At 43.1% G+C, this 17,499-nt stretch overlaps 1 protein-coding gene across 1 annotated transcript in view; it reads right to left on the bottom strand.

Annotated features, from left to right (window-relative positions):
- Positions 1–17,499, bottom strand: part of UPK1B (uroplakin 1B) — a 33,061-nt gene that overhangs the window by 15,135 nt on the left and 427 nt on the right. The window contains exons 2-3 of the mRNA XM_036066805.2: positions 1,490–1,577; positions 265–465 (exon numbers count right to left, since the gene is read on the bottom strand). Coding sequence (XP_035922698.1) covers positions 265–465; positions 1,490–1,558 — 270 coding nt within the window. The 5' untranslated portion in view covers positions 1,559–1,577. The remainder of the gene's footprint in view (positions 1–264; positions 466–1,489; positions 1,578–17,499) is intronic.

Genomic DNA, 17,499 nt, shown 5'->3' with positions numbered 1-17,499 from the left:
GGAGAGTGCTCCAGGGTCACCCCCAGGTTTCTCCCCTGTGGGTTCTCTATACTGGAATCTTCTGGACTTGCAATAGTGGAGGACATCCTTGCCCCCACATGGACAAGCTTCACTGCAGGGAGAGTCTCAGCCTCCTTGTCACTCCTCCCCTGGCTCTCTGCTCCCACCTACCCCACTACAAGCCAAATCACTGTGCTCAGGGAGGAAGAAACAGACCATCGAAATTGATCCAGGAGGCAACTATGGAGAGTTTTAAGGTCTCACCGCCAGAAGAATTTTCCTGTTGGATTTCATGATGCCTACAATGCCTAGAATGGACAGGCAGAAGAGGCAGATGCCGACAAACATTCCAATCCAGGCTGCCCCATAGATGTCATCATTGTCAGTGGCTTCAAGCAGCGCGTAGAGGCTGTGCTGGTCGGATACGAAGAAGATGCACTCTGCGGTCAGGGCGACGCCACACATCTGGGGGAGAGGGCGTTCTATCAGGCCGGTGGTCAGGAGAGCAGCATTGGGAAAGGGATGCAGAACAGTGGGGAGGGGGTTAGGAGAGAGACTCACTCCGTCCCTGCATAGGCTCAAAGCCATGGACTTAAACTCATTACCAGGAAATCAAACAGCTCCTTCCATTCTATTAATAAGTTGTATGCTTCCTCCCGCACGTCACTCTGTCTTATTGCTATTTGGGAAAAGACCCAGGCAATTTTAGACCATCTAGAGTCGTTGGGTCATGAACCACTCAACAATATCTTCTTGTAGGGAGATAACCTTCCAGCCCCACTTCCACTGCCCTCTGCCCAAATTCCTGGATTATAATATTTGAACTTGTCCTGATCATACTCATCAGTGCCAGAGAACCAAGGAACCTTGGTGGTTATCTTTCCCACACTCTGCATTTTATAGACGAGGGCTCTTGGCCTTGAAAGCCGATGACTTGTCCAGAGTACAGTTGGTGGTGGGGCTGAGCCTAGAGCCAGCGATCCTGACCTCGAGTGCTCTGTCAGCACACTGAGCCCACACAGCCTGGACTCCAAGCCACTCTGACTTTCCCGGCACTGGCCTCCGTGTGATAAGGACATGTAAACGCAAACATCAGTCCCCAGCAGCCTTAACAGAACAGTTCCATGGAGCTCAAACCAAGGTGAAATAGGAAAGAAACACCAAAGTGTGTGTGTGGTGGGAATGTTTGGACATTGACCATGGTGGACATGGCTTCTTTCAGATTTTTGTGTTTTAAAGTTGGGAGGGAAATATCCTTTTTTTTTTTTTTTTTTTTAAACCATGGTCTTTCAACATATTGCATAGTTATATATGATTATTTATATAAGTTCTAGCTAACATATTTTACTAACACATTTCCTGGAATGAAGAAAAGAGAGAGGAAGCCAGTAATTATATCATTATTTTCCTTTAAACTCTCACTTTTGATTAATCCAAAGACTGTGATTACAGAAGGAACAGAATTTCCTGAAAAATACTCGTTACTTACACCAACAATCACATTTCCAAAAATCAGCAGGCCCTGGAAGCAACGAATGGTCGAGTCATCTTTGGCCATCTTCAGGATTTGGCACAAGCTGGAGACACAGTGGAGAACAGTACAACTGAATAGGACCAGGTGACAAATGCTGCTCCATGTTCCATGACATGACTACCTCACACCATCGCGGATCACCTTCTTGCATTCCAAGGCATCCAAACCAAATTCAGGCAATCATTTAGCAAGGGTGAGAATTTGGTTACTAAGCTCAGGAATCACTATAATTTTTTTTTTTACCATAATTTTATGAAGAAGAAGAAGAAGAAAAAGGGAAGCTTGCTGGAGTCTGATCAGTGACTTTCAGTGGTCCTTTAAGGTGTGGAATATGCAGACTGCACACAACTGTGTGATGAACTGAGGTCCTGCACGTCGACAAGTGCAGACATGGGGTGCTGAGGACTGGGCAGGGGTCCTGGCATGGCTCTTCCTGCCCTTGGTTGCGGTGAACCAAAACCCAAAAGGTAAACCCATGGCCAAAGTTGGCAGATAGGGCCCATATGGGCTACAGGCAGCTGTTAAAAACCATTATTATCAGAATATTTTGTTACCTTCAAAAATAATTGGCAATTTAAAAAGTACCCTGCTTATTTACCCAAAGGATACAAAGATACAGATTCGAACAGGGACCTGCACCCCGATGTTTACAGCAACATTATCAACAATAGCCAAACTATGGAAAGAGCCCAAGTGTCCACTGACTGATGAGTAGATAAACAAGATGTGAGATATATATATATATATATATATATATATATATATATATATATATAAATAGGGTCGCTCACCGAGGTATATATATATATATATATAAAACAGAATATTACTCAGCCATCAATAAGAAATGAAATCTTGCCATTTGTAATGACATGGATGGACCTAGAGGGTATTATGCTAAGCGAAATAAGTCAATCAATCAGAGAGACAATTATCATATGATTTCACTGATATGTGGAATTAAAGAAACAAAACTGATGAACATAGGAGAAGGGAAGGGAAAATAAAATAAGATAAAAACAGAGAGGGAGGCAAACCATAAGAGACTCTTAACTATAGGGAACAAACTGCGGGTTGCTGGAGGGGAGGGGAGTGGAGGGATGGGGTAACTGGGTGATGGGCATTAAGGAGTGCATGTGATGTGGTGAGCACCAGGTGTTATATGCAACTGATGAATCATTAAATTCTACTCCTGAAACCAATACTACACTATATGTTAACTAACTTGAATTTAAATAAAAACGTGGAAAAATAAATAAATAAAAATTAAAAAGTACCCTGTTGCACAAGGCAGGGAGTGGGAGAAGAGGGGCTGACCTATAGTTCCTTCCATGCGCGGCTCTCCTCGGTGCTTCTCACACACACATCTCATTCTCATAGCCCAAGATTAGGTAGAAAACAAAAAAAGGTGAGGAGCCTCATCCTGCCGATGCGGAAACTAGAGCTTTAATTTAGGTAATTAAGATCTGCGGGGTCATGCAACCAGTAAGCGGGAGAACCAGGCTGGAGACCTTGGTCTGTGTGACTCGGGAGCCCAAGCTCATCCTCCAGCCCACACTGGCTCCCAGGAATTATTTACGAGGTTTAGTGCTTTGTATGGCACTAAAAATAAGTGGGCCTCTGCCTTCTGAGGAGTCTCTGGAAGGAACATGAGGGTAAGTGTATGGGTCAATTCCTTTAGCTTTTGTACTTTAAAATACCTTCAGAAAAGCCATCCAGATCTCTTACTGTGGTATTGATTTAAGTGACTAATCACTTCTGCATTCATGCTCTAAATCAAAATGTATTAAATGATACAACTTGAGTTTTGAGGTATACAAAGATAATAAGGGAGACTGCTGTAGTCTAGGATTTTATGCTCTAGTAGGGAAGCTAAGATAGTTCCTAAGTAGCGTATTTTAATACGTCTAGTAAGACCCTGAGTGCTGCGGGAGTTCTGAGTAGGGAAGATGTAAGCCTTGCAGAATGTGTATGGTTTTGGTAAGTAGACTAGAGATATAGGGCGATGTGGGAGGAAGGTGGGGGTCGCTGACATTCCAGGGAAAGGAAAAATCAGGGAGCAGAGATCCAGAAGAGCAAGGTGACCATGAGATAGCAACTGAGGCAGTTCGGCTAAAATCCCAGTTTGTATAGGGGATTAAAGGGACGCAAGTTTTCTGCTTGACTCAGACCTTGTTAAAATTTAACTTCATTGTTACACTGTAAGCATTAACAACCTTCCACATAACCTCAACTTCTCTATTTTCCCTTACTCGTTTGCCTGGACAGCTGTGGGAATTGAAGGAGTTAAAATCCATAAGTGTTTTGGGCCCAGAATTGGGTGCATCGGGGTCCTCCATCAGTGTTTGCTGAGTGAATAGAAGAAACCAGGCCATTGTTACAAGATCTTTATGTGTAGTTTCTGCTTAGAAGTGACATTCAGAGGGGGGAAAGATGGTGGAGGAGTAGGGGACCCTATTTCAACTGGCCCCCGGAATTGAGCTGGGTATCTATCAGACCACTCTGAGCACCCACGAAACCAGCCTGAGATGTAAGAAGATCTGGATCTCTACAAACAGAATATCGCAGGCGGTTGGTTTTGAGGTATGAAGCGGAGAGCCGTGATTCTGCGGGCAGATATCGGAGGATAAACGGCGGCGGGAGGGTGCCTGGACGTGGGGATCCTACACCTCGGTGAGCGACAGCCTTGCACGCTGGGGACGGGGCACAGACTTGCAGACCGGTAGCGGCAGGGAAAGGACTTTAGGGCAGCCGCCGGGGCGGAAACCCGGAGCGGTGGGGTCGTGCGCGCGCCAACTGGGGGCGGCTGGCCGTTTTAGAAGCACAAAGGGCAGAGATGTGCCCCGACCTGGAGGCAGGACTGGGAGCGCTGCGGAGGGGCGCACAACCCAGGACGCTGCAGTTTATAGCAGCACGGACAGAAACGGAGACAGTGTGGCCTGGAGAGCTCACTGAAGAACAGACTGAGGTCTCTCTGCTCTGAGGCAGAGGGTTGGAAACGGTCTCTTCTGCTCTGACTCGCGGAAGAGATGCGGAAAGCCGCCAGGGAAAGGCGCCAGAGAACAAAAGCCCCCAAAACTGATTCCCGCTGAGCCCATCCCCCGCCACAGGGGGGCAGGGCAACTCCGCCCAAACAGGGTTGCCTGAGTAACAGCGCGGCAGGCCCCTCCCGCAGAAGACAGGCTGGGAAAACAAGAGGCCAGCAACCCTAAGGTCCCAGGAAAACAGGTGCATCGTGCTTGGGTTCTGGTCAATAATTTGGACTCTATACATTCCCTCAAACACCCATCAACAGAATGACTAGGAGGAGGAGCCCCCAAAATAGAAAAGACTCAGAGACTATGACTTATGCTGCAGATTTACAAATGGATGCAGATATAACCAAGATGTCGGAGATGGAATTCAGGCTAGCAATTGTGAAGACAATGGCTAGGATGGAGAAATCAATTAATGGCAACATAGAGTCTCTAAGGGCAGAAATGAAAGGTGAATTGGCAGAACTTAAAAATGCTATCAGTGAGATTCAATCCAATCTAGATAATCTAACAGCTAGGGTAAGTGAGGCAGAAGAGTGAATAAGCGACCTGGAAGACAATATAATAGATAAAAAGGGAAAAGAGGAGGCCAGGGAAAAACAACTCAGAATCCATGAAAACAGAATCAGAGAAATATGTGACACCATGAAGTGTTCCAATGTCAGAATAATTGGAATCCTGGAGGGAGTGGAGAGAGAGAGAGAGGACTAGAAGATGTATTTGAGCAAATCGTAGCTGAGAACTTCCCTAATCTGGGGAATGAAACAAACATTCGTGTCCTAGAGGCTGAGAAGACCCCTCCCAAGATCAAGGAAAACAGGCCAACACCCTGGCATGTAATAGTAAAACTTGCAAATCTTAGAACCAAGGAAACCATCTTAAGGGCAGTTAGGGGGAAGAGATTCCTTACGTACAGAGGGAGGAACATCAGAATAACGTCAGACCTATCCACAGAGACCTGGCAAGCCAGAAAGGCCTGGCAAGACATATTCAGGGTACTAAATGAGAAGAACATGCAGCCAAGAATACTTTATCCAGCAAGGCTTTCATTTAGAATGGATGGAGAGATGCAGAGCTTCCATGACTGGCAGAAACTGAAAGAATATGTGACCACTAAGCCGGCCCTGCAAGAAATATTAAGGGGGGTTCTATAAAAGGAGAAAGACCCCAAGAGTGATCTACAACAGAAATTTACAGGGACAATCTATAAAAACAACATCTTCACAGGCAACATGATGACAATTAATTCATATCTTTTAATAACCACTTTCAACATGAATGGCCTAAATGCTCCCATAAAGCGGCACAGGGTTGCAGATTGGATAAAAAGACAGGGCCCATCCATATGCTCCTACAAGAGACTCATTTTGAACCTAAAGATACATCCAGACTGAAAGTGAAGGGATGAAGATCCATCTTCCATGCCAGGGGACCTCAAAAGAAAGCTGGGGTAGCAATTCTTATATCAGACAAATTAGATTTTAAACTAAAGTCTGTAATAAGAGACACAGAAGGACACTATATCATTCTTAAAGGGTCTCTCCAACAAGAAGATCTAATAATTGTAAATATCTATGCCCCCAACATGGGAGCAGCCATCTACATAAGCCAACTGTTAACTAAAATAAAGAGTCATATTGATAACAATACGTTAATTGTAGGAGACCTCAATACTCCACACTCAGCAATGGACAGATCATCTAAGCAGAAAATCAACAAGGAAACAAGAGCTTTGAATGATACATTGGACCAGATGGACCTCATAGATATTTACAGAACATTCCACCCTAAAACAACAGAATACTCATTCTTCTCGAGCACACATGGAACTTTCTCCAGAATAGACCACATACTGGGTCACAAATCAGGTGTCAACCGATACCAAAAGATTGAGCTTATTCCCTGAATATTCTCAGACCACAATGCTTTAAAACTGGAACTCAATCACAAGAAAAAATTTGGCAGAAATTCAAACACTTGGAAGCTAAAGACCACTCAGTTCAAGAATGTTTGGGTCAACAAGGAAATCAAAGAAGAACTTAAACAATTCATGGAAATCAATGAGAACGAAAACACATCGGTCCAAAACCTATGGGATACTGCAAAGGCGGTCCTAAGGGGGAAATACATAGCCATCCAAGCCTCACTCAAAAAAATAGAAAAACCCCGAATTCACCAATGAACTCTACACCTTAAAGAACTAGAGAAAAAGCAACAAACAATGCCTAAGCCACGCATTAGAAGAGAAATAATTAAAATTAGAGCAGAAATCAATGAATTAGAAACCAGAAACACAGTAGATCAGATCAACGAAACTAGAAGTTGGTTCTTTGAAAGAATAAGATCGATAAACCACTGGCCAGACTTATCCAAAAGAAAAGAGAAAGGACCCAAATTAATAAAATTATGAATGAAAAGGGAGAGATCACGACTAACACCAAGGAAATAGAAACAATTATTAGAAATTATTATCAACAACTATATGCCAATAAACTGAGCAATCTGGATGAAATGGAGGCCTTCCTGGAAACCTATAAGCTGCCAAGACTGAAACAGGAAGAAATCGACAACCTGAATAGGCCAATAACCAGTAACGAGATTGAAGCAGTGATCAAAAACCTCCCAAAAAACAAGAGTCCAGGGCCTGATGGATTCCCTGGGGAATTCTACCAAACATTCAAAGAAGAAATAATACCTATTCTACTGAAGCTGTTTCAAAAAATAGAAACAGAAGGAAAACTTCCAAACTCATTCTATGAGGCCAGCATTACCTTAATCCCCAAACCAGGCAAAGACCCCATCAAAAAGGAGAATTTCAGACTGATATCCCTGATGAATATGGATTCCAAAATCCTCAACAAAATCCTAGCTAATAGGATCCAACAATACATTAAAAGGATCATCCACCACGACCAAATGGGATTTATCCCCGGGATGCAAGGGTGGTTCAACATTCGCAAATCAATCAATGTGATAGAACACATTAATAAGAGGAGCGAGAAGAACCATATGGCCCTCTCAATTGATGCAGAAAAAGCATTTGACAAAATACAACATCCTTTCCTGATTAAAACTTTTCAGAGTATAGGGATAGAGGGAACATTCCTCAAGTTCATAAAATCCATCTATGAAAAACCCACAGCGAATATCATCCTCAATGGGGAAAAGCTGAGAGCCTTTCCCTTAAGATCAGGAACACGTCAAGGATGCCCACTCTTGCCACTATTGTTCAACATAGTATTAGAAGTCCTAGCAACAGCAATCAGACAACAAAAAGAACTAAAAGGTATTCAAATTGGCAAAGAAGAAGTCAAACTCTCTCTTTTCGCAGACGACATGATACTTTATGTGGAAAACCCAAAAGACTCCACCCCCAAATTACTAGAACTCATACAGCAATTCAGTAACGTGGCAGGATACAAAATCAATGCACAGAAATCAGTTGCTTTCTTATACACTAACAACGCAACTGTAGAAAGAGAAATTAGAGAAACAATTCCATTTATAATAGCACCAAAAACCATAAGATACCTCGGAATAAACCTAACCAAAGGGGTAAATGATCTATACTCTAGGAACTACAGAACACTCCTGAAAGAAATTGAAGAAGACACAAAAAGATGGAAAAATATTCCATGCTCATGGGTTGGAAGAATAAACATTGTTAAAATGTCTATGCTACCCAGAGCAATCTATACCTTCATTGCCATCCCGATCAAAATTCCAAGACATTTTTCAAAGTGCTGGAACAGACAATCCTAAAATTTGTATGGAATCAGAAAAGACCCCGAATCGCCAAGGAAATGTTGAAAAAGAAAAACAAAGCTGGGGGCATCACGTTGCCCGATTTCAAGCTATATTACAAAGCTGTGATCACCAAGACAGCATGGTACTGGCACAAAAACAGACATACAGACCAATGGAACAGAATAGAGAACCCAGAAATGGACCCTCAACTCTATGGTCAAATAATCTTTGACAAAGCAGGAAAAAACATGCAATGGAAAAAAGACAGTCTCTTCAATAAATGGTGCTGGGAAAATTGGACAGCCACATGCAGAAGAATGAAACTCGACCATTCTCTAACACCATTCACAAAGATAAACTCAAAGTGGATGAAAGACCTCAATGTGAGACAGGAATCCATCAAAACCCTAGAGGAGAACATAGGCAGTAACCTCTTTGACATCGGCCACAGCAACTTCTTTCAAGATACATCTCCAAAAGCTAGTGAAACAAAAGCAAAAATGAACTTTTGGGACTTCATCAAGATAAAAAGCTTCTGCACAGCAAAGGAAACAGTCAACAAAACAAAGAGGCACCCACAGAATGGGAGAAGATATTTGCAAATGACACTACAGATAAAGGGCTGGTATCCAAGATCTATAAAGAACTTCTCAAACTCAACACCCAAAAAACAAATAATCAAGTCAAAAAGTGGGCAGAAGAGATGAACAGACACTTCTCTGAAGAAGACATACAAATGGCTAACAGACACATGAAAAAATGTTCATCATCATTAGCCATCAGGGAAATTCAAATCAAAACTACACTGAGATACCACCTTACACCAGTTAGAATGGCAAAAATGGACAGAGAAAGAAACAAATGTTGGAGAGGTTGTGGAGAAAGGGGAACCCTCTTACACTGTTGGTGGGAATGCAAGTTGGTACAGCCACTTTGGAAAACAATGTGGAGGTTCCTCAAAAAATTAAAAATAGAGCTACCCTATGACCCAGCAATTGCACTCTTGGGTATTTACCCCAAAGACACAGATGTAGTGAAAAGAAGGGCCATATGCACCCCAATGTTCATAGCAGCAATGTCCGCAATAGCCAAACTGTGGAAAGAGCCAAGATACCCTTCAACAGATGAATGGATAAAGAAGATGTGGTCCATATATACAATGGAATATTACTCAGCCATCAGAAAGGATGAATACCCAACTTTTACATCAACATGGATGGGACTGGAGGAGATGATGCTAAGTGAAATAAGTCAAGCAGAGAAAGTCAATTATCATATGGTTTCACTTATTTGTGGAACATAAGGAATAGAATGGAGGACATTAGGAGAAGGAAGGGAAAAATGAGGGGGGAGGAATTGGAGGGAGAGATGAACCATGAGAGACTATGGACTCTGAGAAATAAACAGGGTTCTGGGGGGGGGTGGGGGGATGGGTTAGCCTGGTGATGGGTGTTAAGGAGGGCACATACTGCATGGAGCACTGGGTGTTATATGAAAACAGTGGATCGTGGATCACCACATCAAAATCTAATGATGTATTGTATGGTGACTAACATAACATAATAAAATTAAAAAAAAAAAGAAGTGACATTCATTCTTTCCTGCAATTGTTCCAGTAATTGTCACACACCAGACTGAGTAGAGCCCGAGGGCCCTGAAGGAGTTAATGCACAAACTCCACTGAGGGAGATCTTTGCTCCTGTGCCCGGACCAGCCACATTGTAAAGTTCATGACTGGTATGCGCAGACACTGCTCCTGACCAGTTGAGTTACCATCTAGAGACAAAAATAAATAGACAGTGAAAGGCGGAAGTTCAGACAACATAAGTATAGAGAGTAAAGGGCAAAAATCTGGAGAAGCCAAGGGCAGTGCCATTTCCACCAGTATGGATTATGCACCCATTTGCTGGGTAGCAGCCTACTTGTGTTGATTAGTTAGGTTTAAAGAACAGAAAGAAAGCACTTTGCTCTTCTAAGGAATTTAAAGTGTGATTATAGCAACATGGATTCAAGCAAAAGTGACTGTATGTGGTCAAATAAAGGGGGAGATAGGACTAGGGATTTAAGGCAGAGGGTGGGCAGGCCACCAAAGAGGGGCTTTATTGGGCCAGAAAGGAGCTGAAGGGACTCTGAACATGGGATTTAGTCCCGGGTGACTCAACAACCCCCTAAACACACTTTTCCAGCCACACAGTTTTATAAAGTGGGGATGAGACAACTGAGTACTCAGTGAGAAGGTTGCCCATCAGGATAAGGGGGAACCCTGCAGACAAGAGGGGGAGAAAAGGAGGAGGCAGATGAGGGGTTGCTTTGAGCAAAAAGAAGAGTGAAGGGATGAAATCTAGCCAGGCATGCAGTAGGAAGTGCCGAGGAGGCAGCCTGACTGCGGGCTGATTTATGGAAGGGCAGACATATAGTGATGGGCAAGACCTGCTCCAGTTGCTGATCACTAGATTTTTCTCTGTTTGCCCGGTGCATTCTCCTCTCCTTCAGGCCTCTGGAATCAGTGGTGCATAATAACTTAGGAAGTCACTCCCGTCTTCCAAAATAACAAAACGATGACGAGAGCTCTCATTTATTAAACACTGATGTCCTCAGCACGTTAGGCACTTATGTTCATCTCTCAACAGATCCAAGAGATGGTTTTTTTGTTTGTGTGTTTTGTTTTTTTGTTTTTTGTTTTACCGAAATCTGTATTAATTTCCTACAGCTACTGTAACAAGTTACCAGAAACTTAGTGGCTTTAAACAACACAAATGTAACATCTGAAGTGGAGGTCCGAAGTGTGAAAGCAGTCTCACTGGGTTAAAATCAAGGCGTCAGCAGAGCTGCCCCTCCTGGAGCATCTAGGGGAGAATGTGTTTTCTTGCCATTTCGCAGATGAAGAAAGGGAGGCTTGAGAGATTGCTTACTTTGCCAAGGCCACATCGCCAGAAAATGCAAAAGCTCAGATTCAGGGGCGCCTCAGTGGCTCAGTAAGTTAAGCATCTGCCTTTGGCTCAGGTCATGATCCCATGATCCCAGGGTCCTGGAATCGAGCCCCACATTGGGCTCCCTGCTCAGTAGGGAGTCTGCTTCTCCCTCTGCCTCTGCCCCCCTCTCCATTCATGCTCTCTCTCTCTCCCCTTTCTCTAAAATAAATAAATAATAAATAAATAATCTTAAAATAAAAAGCTGAGATTCAAACCCAGGTCTGTCTGGTTTCGGATCATTTCCTTAACACCGTGCAGTGTATAAAGTCCTGTCACAGAGCTAATCTAAAAAGCAATACCTGGCTCACTTCCTTGCCAACCCTCAAACAGAGAGAACAGGTCCATTTTGCTGCTCAGATGATCTGCCTTTGCCAAGGTCAGAATCACTGGGCCTCTTTTCATTCACTTCTCCAGGTTCTTGTCTCCTAGGCTCCTTGACATTGCACTCATATTTGCACATTTTCCCCAGACCCAGGGCTGCACCCACATGTTTCCCCAGAAAATTTGTTTAGATGTATCCCAAACCTGCAGTTTTCTCACCCACTCCTTGGGACCAAAATTCTTGGAAGGAAAAGGTGCACATGTGTAGGTTAATGTGAGAGTCGACTTTTCATGGCCTCTCCTTGGTCACCTGTATTTTAGACTAGGTCGGTGTGTAGAGAACCTAAAACATTTGTTGCATCTGCCAAACAGCCACAAATGTCAAGAGAGATGGCAGTTAGGAAGCCAAGTGTAGGCTCCTCGTGGCTCCCGCTGTGGCCTAGTGGCTGTGGTCTAACTGTGAGCCCACTGGACGTGGTGTCAGAATGCCGAGCTTCAAACCCTGGTCTTGCCCAGCCTTTCTGTGTACCCCTGGGCAATGCCACTCACTGTCTGCTTCCCCTTTATAAAATGGGTAAAACACAGTGTGTTTGATGAGGCCTTTGTGATCGCTGAGAAAAAAGATGGGGAAGAGGTTGGCAAATACTGTTTGTTTATAAACCTAAGAAATCATGATTAATAACCAGGGGCGTATTTAGGAAGGGCAGAAAATTGGGCTGTGGCTTGGCTTTATGCACCAGTGACACCCGGGGCCTAGCCAGGAGGTAACGTCTTCCAGGTTGAGGGGAAGCAGCCCCTTCCACCTTCCCTCTGTCCCTTGCCTAGGGTGTGCTCTGCTGTAGGGATCTATAGGCCTTACCCATGTGTGCTGCCTCTTATTTTCCATGGAAGGATTCATGGGGGGTGGGGGTGAATAATCTCTTTGGGACAAGAAAAAAGCTTCCCAGTTGTGTGTGGGGTGTGGCCAGAGTCAGGTACCAAGAAGCACGTCTGTATGGGAGGGACCCTCTCTGCATTCCATCCGCATTCCTGAACAGAACACCCCGACACTGGGCTCCATCCCTCTGGCTTTGGCTAGCTCTAGTGCTTCTGCTCCGGACTGTGAGGTGATGTCAAGCTGACACTTGAGATTTTCCTCTGTGCACGGGCTGCAGAATTTACTTAGGGGGGACTCTGTTCCGCTCCCCTTGTGCATTCTTTTCTTCTGGTATCAATGTACAAAGGGTTCCCTGCACTCTATTATTGCAAGAGTCTCTGAAGCAGGAGAAGGTGCTGGGACTCTGTTTCACTTGTCTTTCTAGGTCCAAGGTGGCACAGTGTTTGACACATGGTAGGCACTCAATAAATTATTTTGCTAAATAAAAGGCAGATAAAGTAGATTTTAGAATGTGTATTTGAATGAATGAATGAATGAATGAACATATGAGTGACTTGTTCGCTGAGACCTCTGTTGCAGAACGGGTTAGAAAGTACAGTGAAATGGGATGAGCAAGGGATTTGGACAGACCTGGGTTTGAATCTCTGCTCTGCTACTTAGCAGTTTTTGTTTTTTAAAGATTTTATTTATTTATCTGTCAGAGAGAGAGAGAGAGCACACAAGCAGGGGGAGTGGCAGGCAGAGGGAGAAGCAGGCTCCCCGCTGAGCAGGGAGCCCGATGCAGGACTTGATCCCAGCACCTTGGGATCATGACCTGAGCTGAAGGCAGACACTTAACCGACTGAGCCACCCAGGCGTCCCTGCTGCTTAGCAGTTTTATGAGCTCAGGTAGTTTCTTAATCTTGTTGAGCTTTATCTCTAAATGGGTATCACAGTAACTAACTCAAAAGGTTACTGTGAAAATTCAGTGAGAATATAGGTGAATACTAACACAATATTAGTTCCTCAACTAATATTCATTTTCTTTACTTTTGCCTCAATTTCTTGAAGCAGATAGACCAAGCCAACAGACTTGAATGGTGAAAGCACCTAAAACTAGTGATTTAATTTTGTTTTAAAACACAGAGCCACATTTCAAAGGACATAAGATTTTAATATGGGATGCTAATATATAAAACCAGATCAAAATTTGGCTGAAGCAAGAGTGGAGAGCTTTCCCTCATCAACTCTGAATTTCTGAGCCACATGGTGAGCCCCAGAGTGGCTACGAACCACTCTGCTAGAACTAAGAGGAATGAAAGATGTAGGAAAAGTACTGAGCTAGAAAGTTAGTTCCCAGGGAGTTAGGAGACACTCAAGAGCGAAGTTGGAAAACCCTGGTCAAAATGTGAACGTTGATATTACATAGTCTCTGTGTCAAAGAGACCTGTGTTGAGTGGAACACTTCTAGGAAAGTTCCCTGGAAAACAGGTGACTTCCGTAATAGACAGCTGGAGGAGCGTCCGGGAAGGGGTTCTTGCCAAACTTGGAGCGATGGCAACATGAGTTCCATGAAAGGAAACCATCAGGCCTGGCTCATCTTTCAGAGTTCTCTGAAGGCTCTGAATGCCTGTGCACCAGGACAGACTAATTTAAGTTAAAACAAGAAAAACTTTGACAAATTTTCACACTGATGGCTGTTAAAAAAAAAAAGACATTATGAATGTACTGCCCTTACCGGAGAGGACAGGCCTGGAGAAAGAACAAAAGGTAAGGACAGATGGTACCACTCTCCATACAGACTATAAACTGTGGTGTTCTCTAGGGCCTTGACTAGGATACGGTGCCCAGTTGTTTGGTCAAATACCAGTCTAGCTATGGCTGGAAGACATTTTTACAGATGTGATTGACATTTAAATCAATAGACTTGGAAGAAAGCAGATTACTCTCCACAACATGGATGGGCCTCTTCCAATCAGTTGAGGGCCTTAAGAGCAAAGACAGATTTCCCAAGGAAGAAGCCATTCTGCCCCCAAACTGCAAAACAGAAAGCTCATCTGCAGATTTCAGACTCAAGATTGCAGCATCAACTTCTTTCCTGAATTTGCAGCTGCCCTCCAGATTTCGGGCTTGTGAGCCCCTACAGCCACGGGAACCACTTCTGTAAAACTAATTTCTCTTTATTTGGCTGAAGAGGTAGAGGCTTTGTAGTCAGTCCTTTCATTGTGCAAATGAGGAAACTGAGGCTCCCAGAGGCAAAGTGACTTGTTCAAGATGACGGATGTGTTGTTTGCAGAGTCAAGATTCAAGTCCAGCTCTCCTGACTCTTCACGGCCTTTTATTGAGTTTGTCACTAATCACCTCCCTTTATGTTTCTTTAAAGTTGAGAGAAAGTCCCATGCCCTGCCCTGCTCTTTTCTCTTACAGGTTAAGCCATGAAGGGAGTCACATAAACAAAGCTGGCAAAGAGAGAACCTTCTGTCTTTGCCCTCCATTCAGTCTTCCTCCCTCTTTACCCTAATTTCTGAAATCCCACAAGAGAATTACTCTTTTGCTCCTGATCAGAATGCACAACCATATAAAAGAGGCACAGTGAGTCTTATGAGTCATCAATGTCAATGCCTCATTGTGAATGATTTTTATCAAATCCCTTCCTTGTATTTCCAAAGGGAAAGGAAAGACGCATGAGCGAGAAAGAGACCCAAGGAGTGTAGAGCCTCAGTGGACTAACCTAATGCATGATCTGGAGTCTTGGGTCTGTATTCCGTGGATAGAGACTGAGTCCTGACAATATGATGTGTCTTCCCCTCCTACCTTCCCTTGTAGCCTCCAGTATGTATCAGCTATTTCAAATATGGGGTCTGTGGAAACTTTCCTGTGTTATTCCAAAGTAGCACTACCCTCATAGGTATTAGATTTCTTCTTAAACTTGGCAGGGATAGCAAAGAAGCAAATGGGGTGAGGTGAATTTTAAAAGGTGGGATTGGTAGAGGGCAGAGAGCCGAGTAGTGGCTGTCCACTGCAGAAATGTTATCACCCCTGACTGAAAGTATGCAGCTTGCCTCAAAATGTTTTCCACATTCAAGAATAGCCTCTGTGAGCCCCACCCTGTGGAAAACTGCCCAGTGGCCTGGCACCATGATGATATACTCAAATTGCTCAACATCCCAGGAGCTCCTTTGCTCTGAGGAATGAAACATTTCAAAAAGCTAGAGTTTCATTTCTTTTTTTTTTCTTGTGCCCTCATTCAGTTTGTTTTCTTATCAAAATTACTCATATCCACAGTGTTGATGTTTCCAGACACATTGAATAGGTCTAAAAACCATTGCTCACTAAAGAAACCACTTTCAATGCAGAAGAAAAAGAAGTGAGACTCTCCCACCAAGCATGAGATCATATTTTCAAATTCATTACCTCTTTTCCTCACTCAAATTTGTTGGACCAGAGAACATGCAAACCACACCTCAAACTCTAGCTCACGCTAGAGAAATTTGGATTAACAAAAGAAAAAAAAAATAGAGAAATAAGAGGAAGAAAAAGAAACACACCATGCTGTTGCCTTAGCCCTGACCTTGAAACCCAGAACAAGAGTAGACAGTTGTATGACTTAGAGGCGAGAAGAAAGATGGGTGTGAGGATTTTTGGATCAGAACAATTGCTGTCTGCTTAAGTTTAGGGTAGGATGAGTCCCTGGGAATGATGAAAAATGGTGCTTGTTCCAATGGTCATGACGCCCAGGGCTCACAGCCTCCATTGGTTTTTCTTGCTTTAAAGCTTTAAACCTGCTCTCTCTAATATGGTAACTAGTAGCTGCATGTAGGTATTTTCATTCCAACTAGTTCAATTACATAAAATTTAAAATTCAGTTCTTTAGTAACACTAACCCTATTTTAAGTGCTCAATAGCCACAGATAGGTAGTTAGTGGCTACTGTATAGAACATTTCCATCATCACAGAGAGTTCTAGACTCCTGATGCTTGCCATGCTGACCTCAGAGTCAGTCACCCACCTGAAGTCAGGACGAAGATAGAAGCAATGGCTCGGGCTTTCTCAGCCAAGTGAGCACCTCAGGTGTGGGTAATGCCGGCAGGAAGCCTGGCGCCGAGGCACGAATGCTACGGAGACTCCTTGGGAGAGGTAAGATTAGGGCACCTCTTCATGAATTTGGTCTTTGCCCCAGTTAGGGAACATCAGGGGTGTGGGCAGCCTGCATGGGCTGATCAATGTTTGCTCTTGGTAAGAATGTAAGCAGGAGAGGTCAAAAAGAAATTCTGAGATTTCATTTGTTTTTCTTGACTAAATGGTGTGTAAATTCCCCTTTGGATTTACAAGTCTATATTCTTTCCAGGTAATAATAATAAAAAAAAGTAGGTGAGTTGATTTTTAAGCCTATTGTAGCAGAAAAGAAAAAAAGTCTGTTGCAGCAGAAAGCAAAATAAGAAAATTTTCTCCTCGTTGAGAAGAGCTAATCAAAAGGAAAACCATTTCTTTACAAGATTTGAAAACTATTTAAGTATGTAAAAATATGTATATATATCGAGAAACGGTCAACCAACATTGTCTTTAATTTAAAAAAGACATTGAAATTAATGAAATTCAAAATGTGTTCAAAATCTTTGAAATTAGTTATAAGTGGGGTTTTAAACTTACACAGAATAATACTAGCATTATTTGAAACTTAATTCATATTATGTGTAGAAATGTTGTTAGAATGAAAAATATATTTAGGACCTGGGGATCCTGTAGATCAACTAATTGGTGAAGAGTAAAAATAAATTATGTAAAAATAACATTGCATAGATAAAGCTAATTTGTTGACTTAATTTCGACTGACACATTTATTAAACAGAACTGTTTGCAGAGAAGAAACATGAGTAAATTGCCTCACAAATCCCATTACGAGTAGGCAGGATCAAATGATTTCTGACAAGACAACCAGGGAACTTGCTCCCTACTACATTATTAAGAAAGAACATGGCCCGTTTCCTTAAATTTTCTTTTTGCTTCTCTGACTTCACCAGGAAATTGGGGTCC

Source organism: Halichoerus grypus, chromosome 1, assembly GCF_964656455.1.
Source record: "Halichoerus grypus chromosome 1, mHalGry1.hap1.1, whole genome shotgun sequence".
NCBI lineage: Eukaryota > Metazoa > Chordata > Mammalia > Carnivora > Phocidae > Halichoerus > Halichoerus grypus.
Note: the sequence above shows the minus strand (reverse complement) of the source record. Positions and strands in the feature narration are given on the sequence as shown.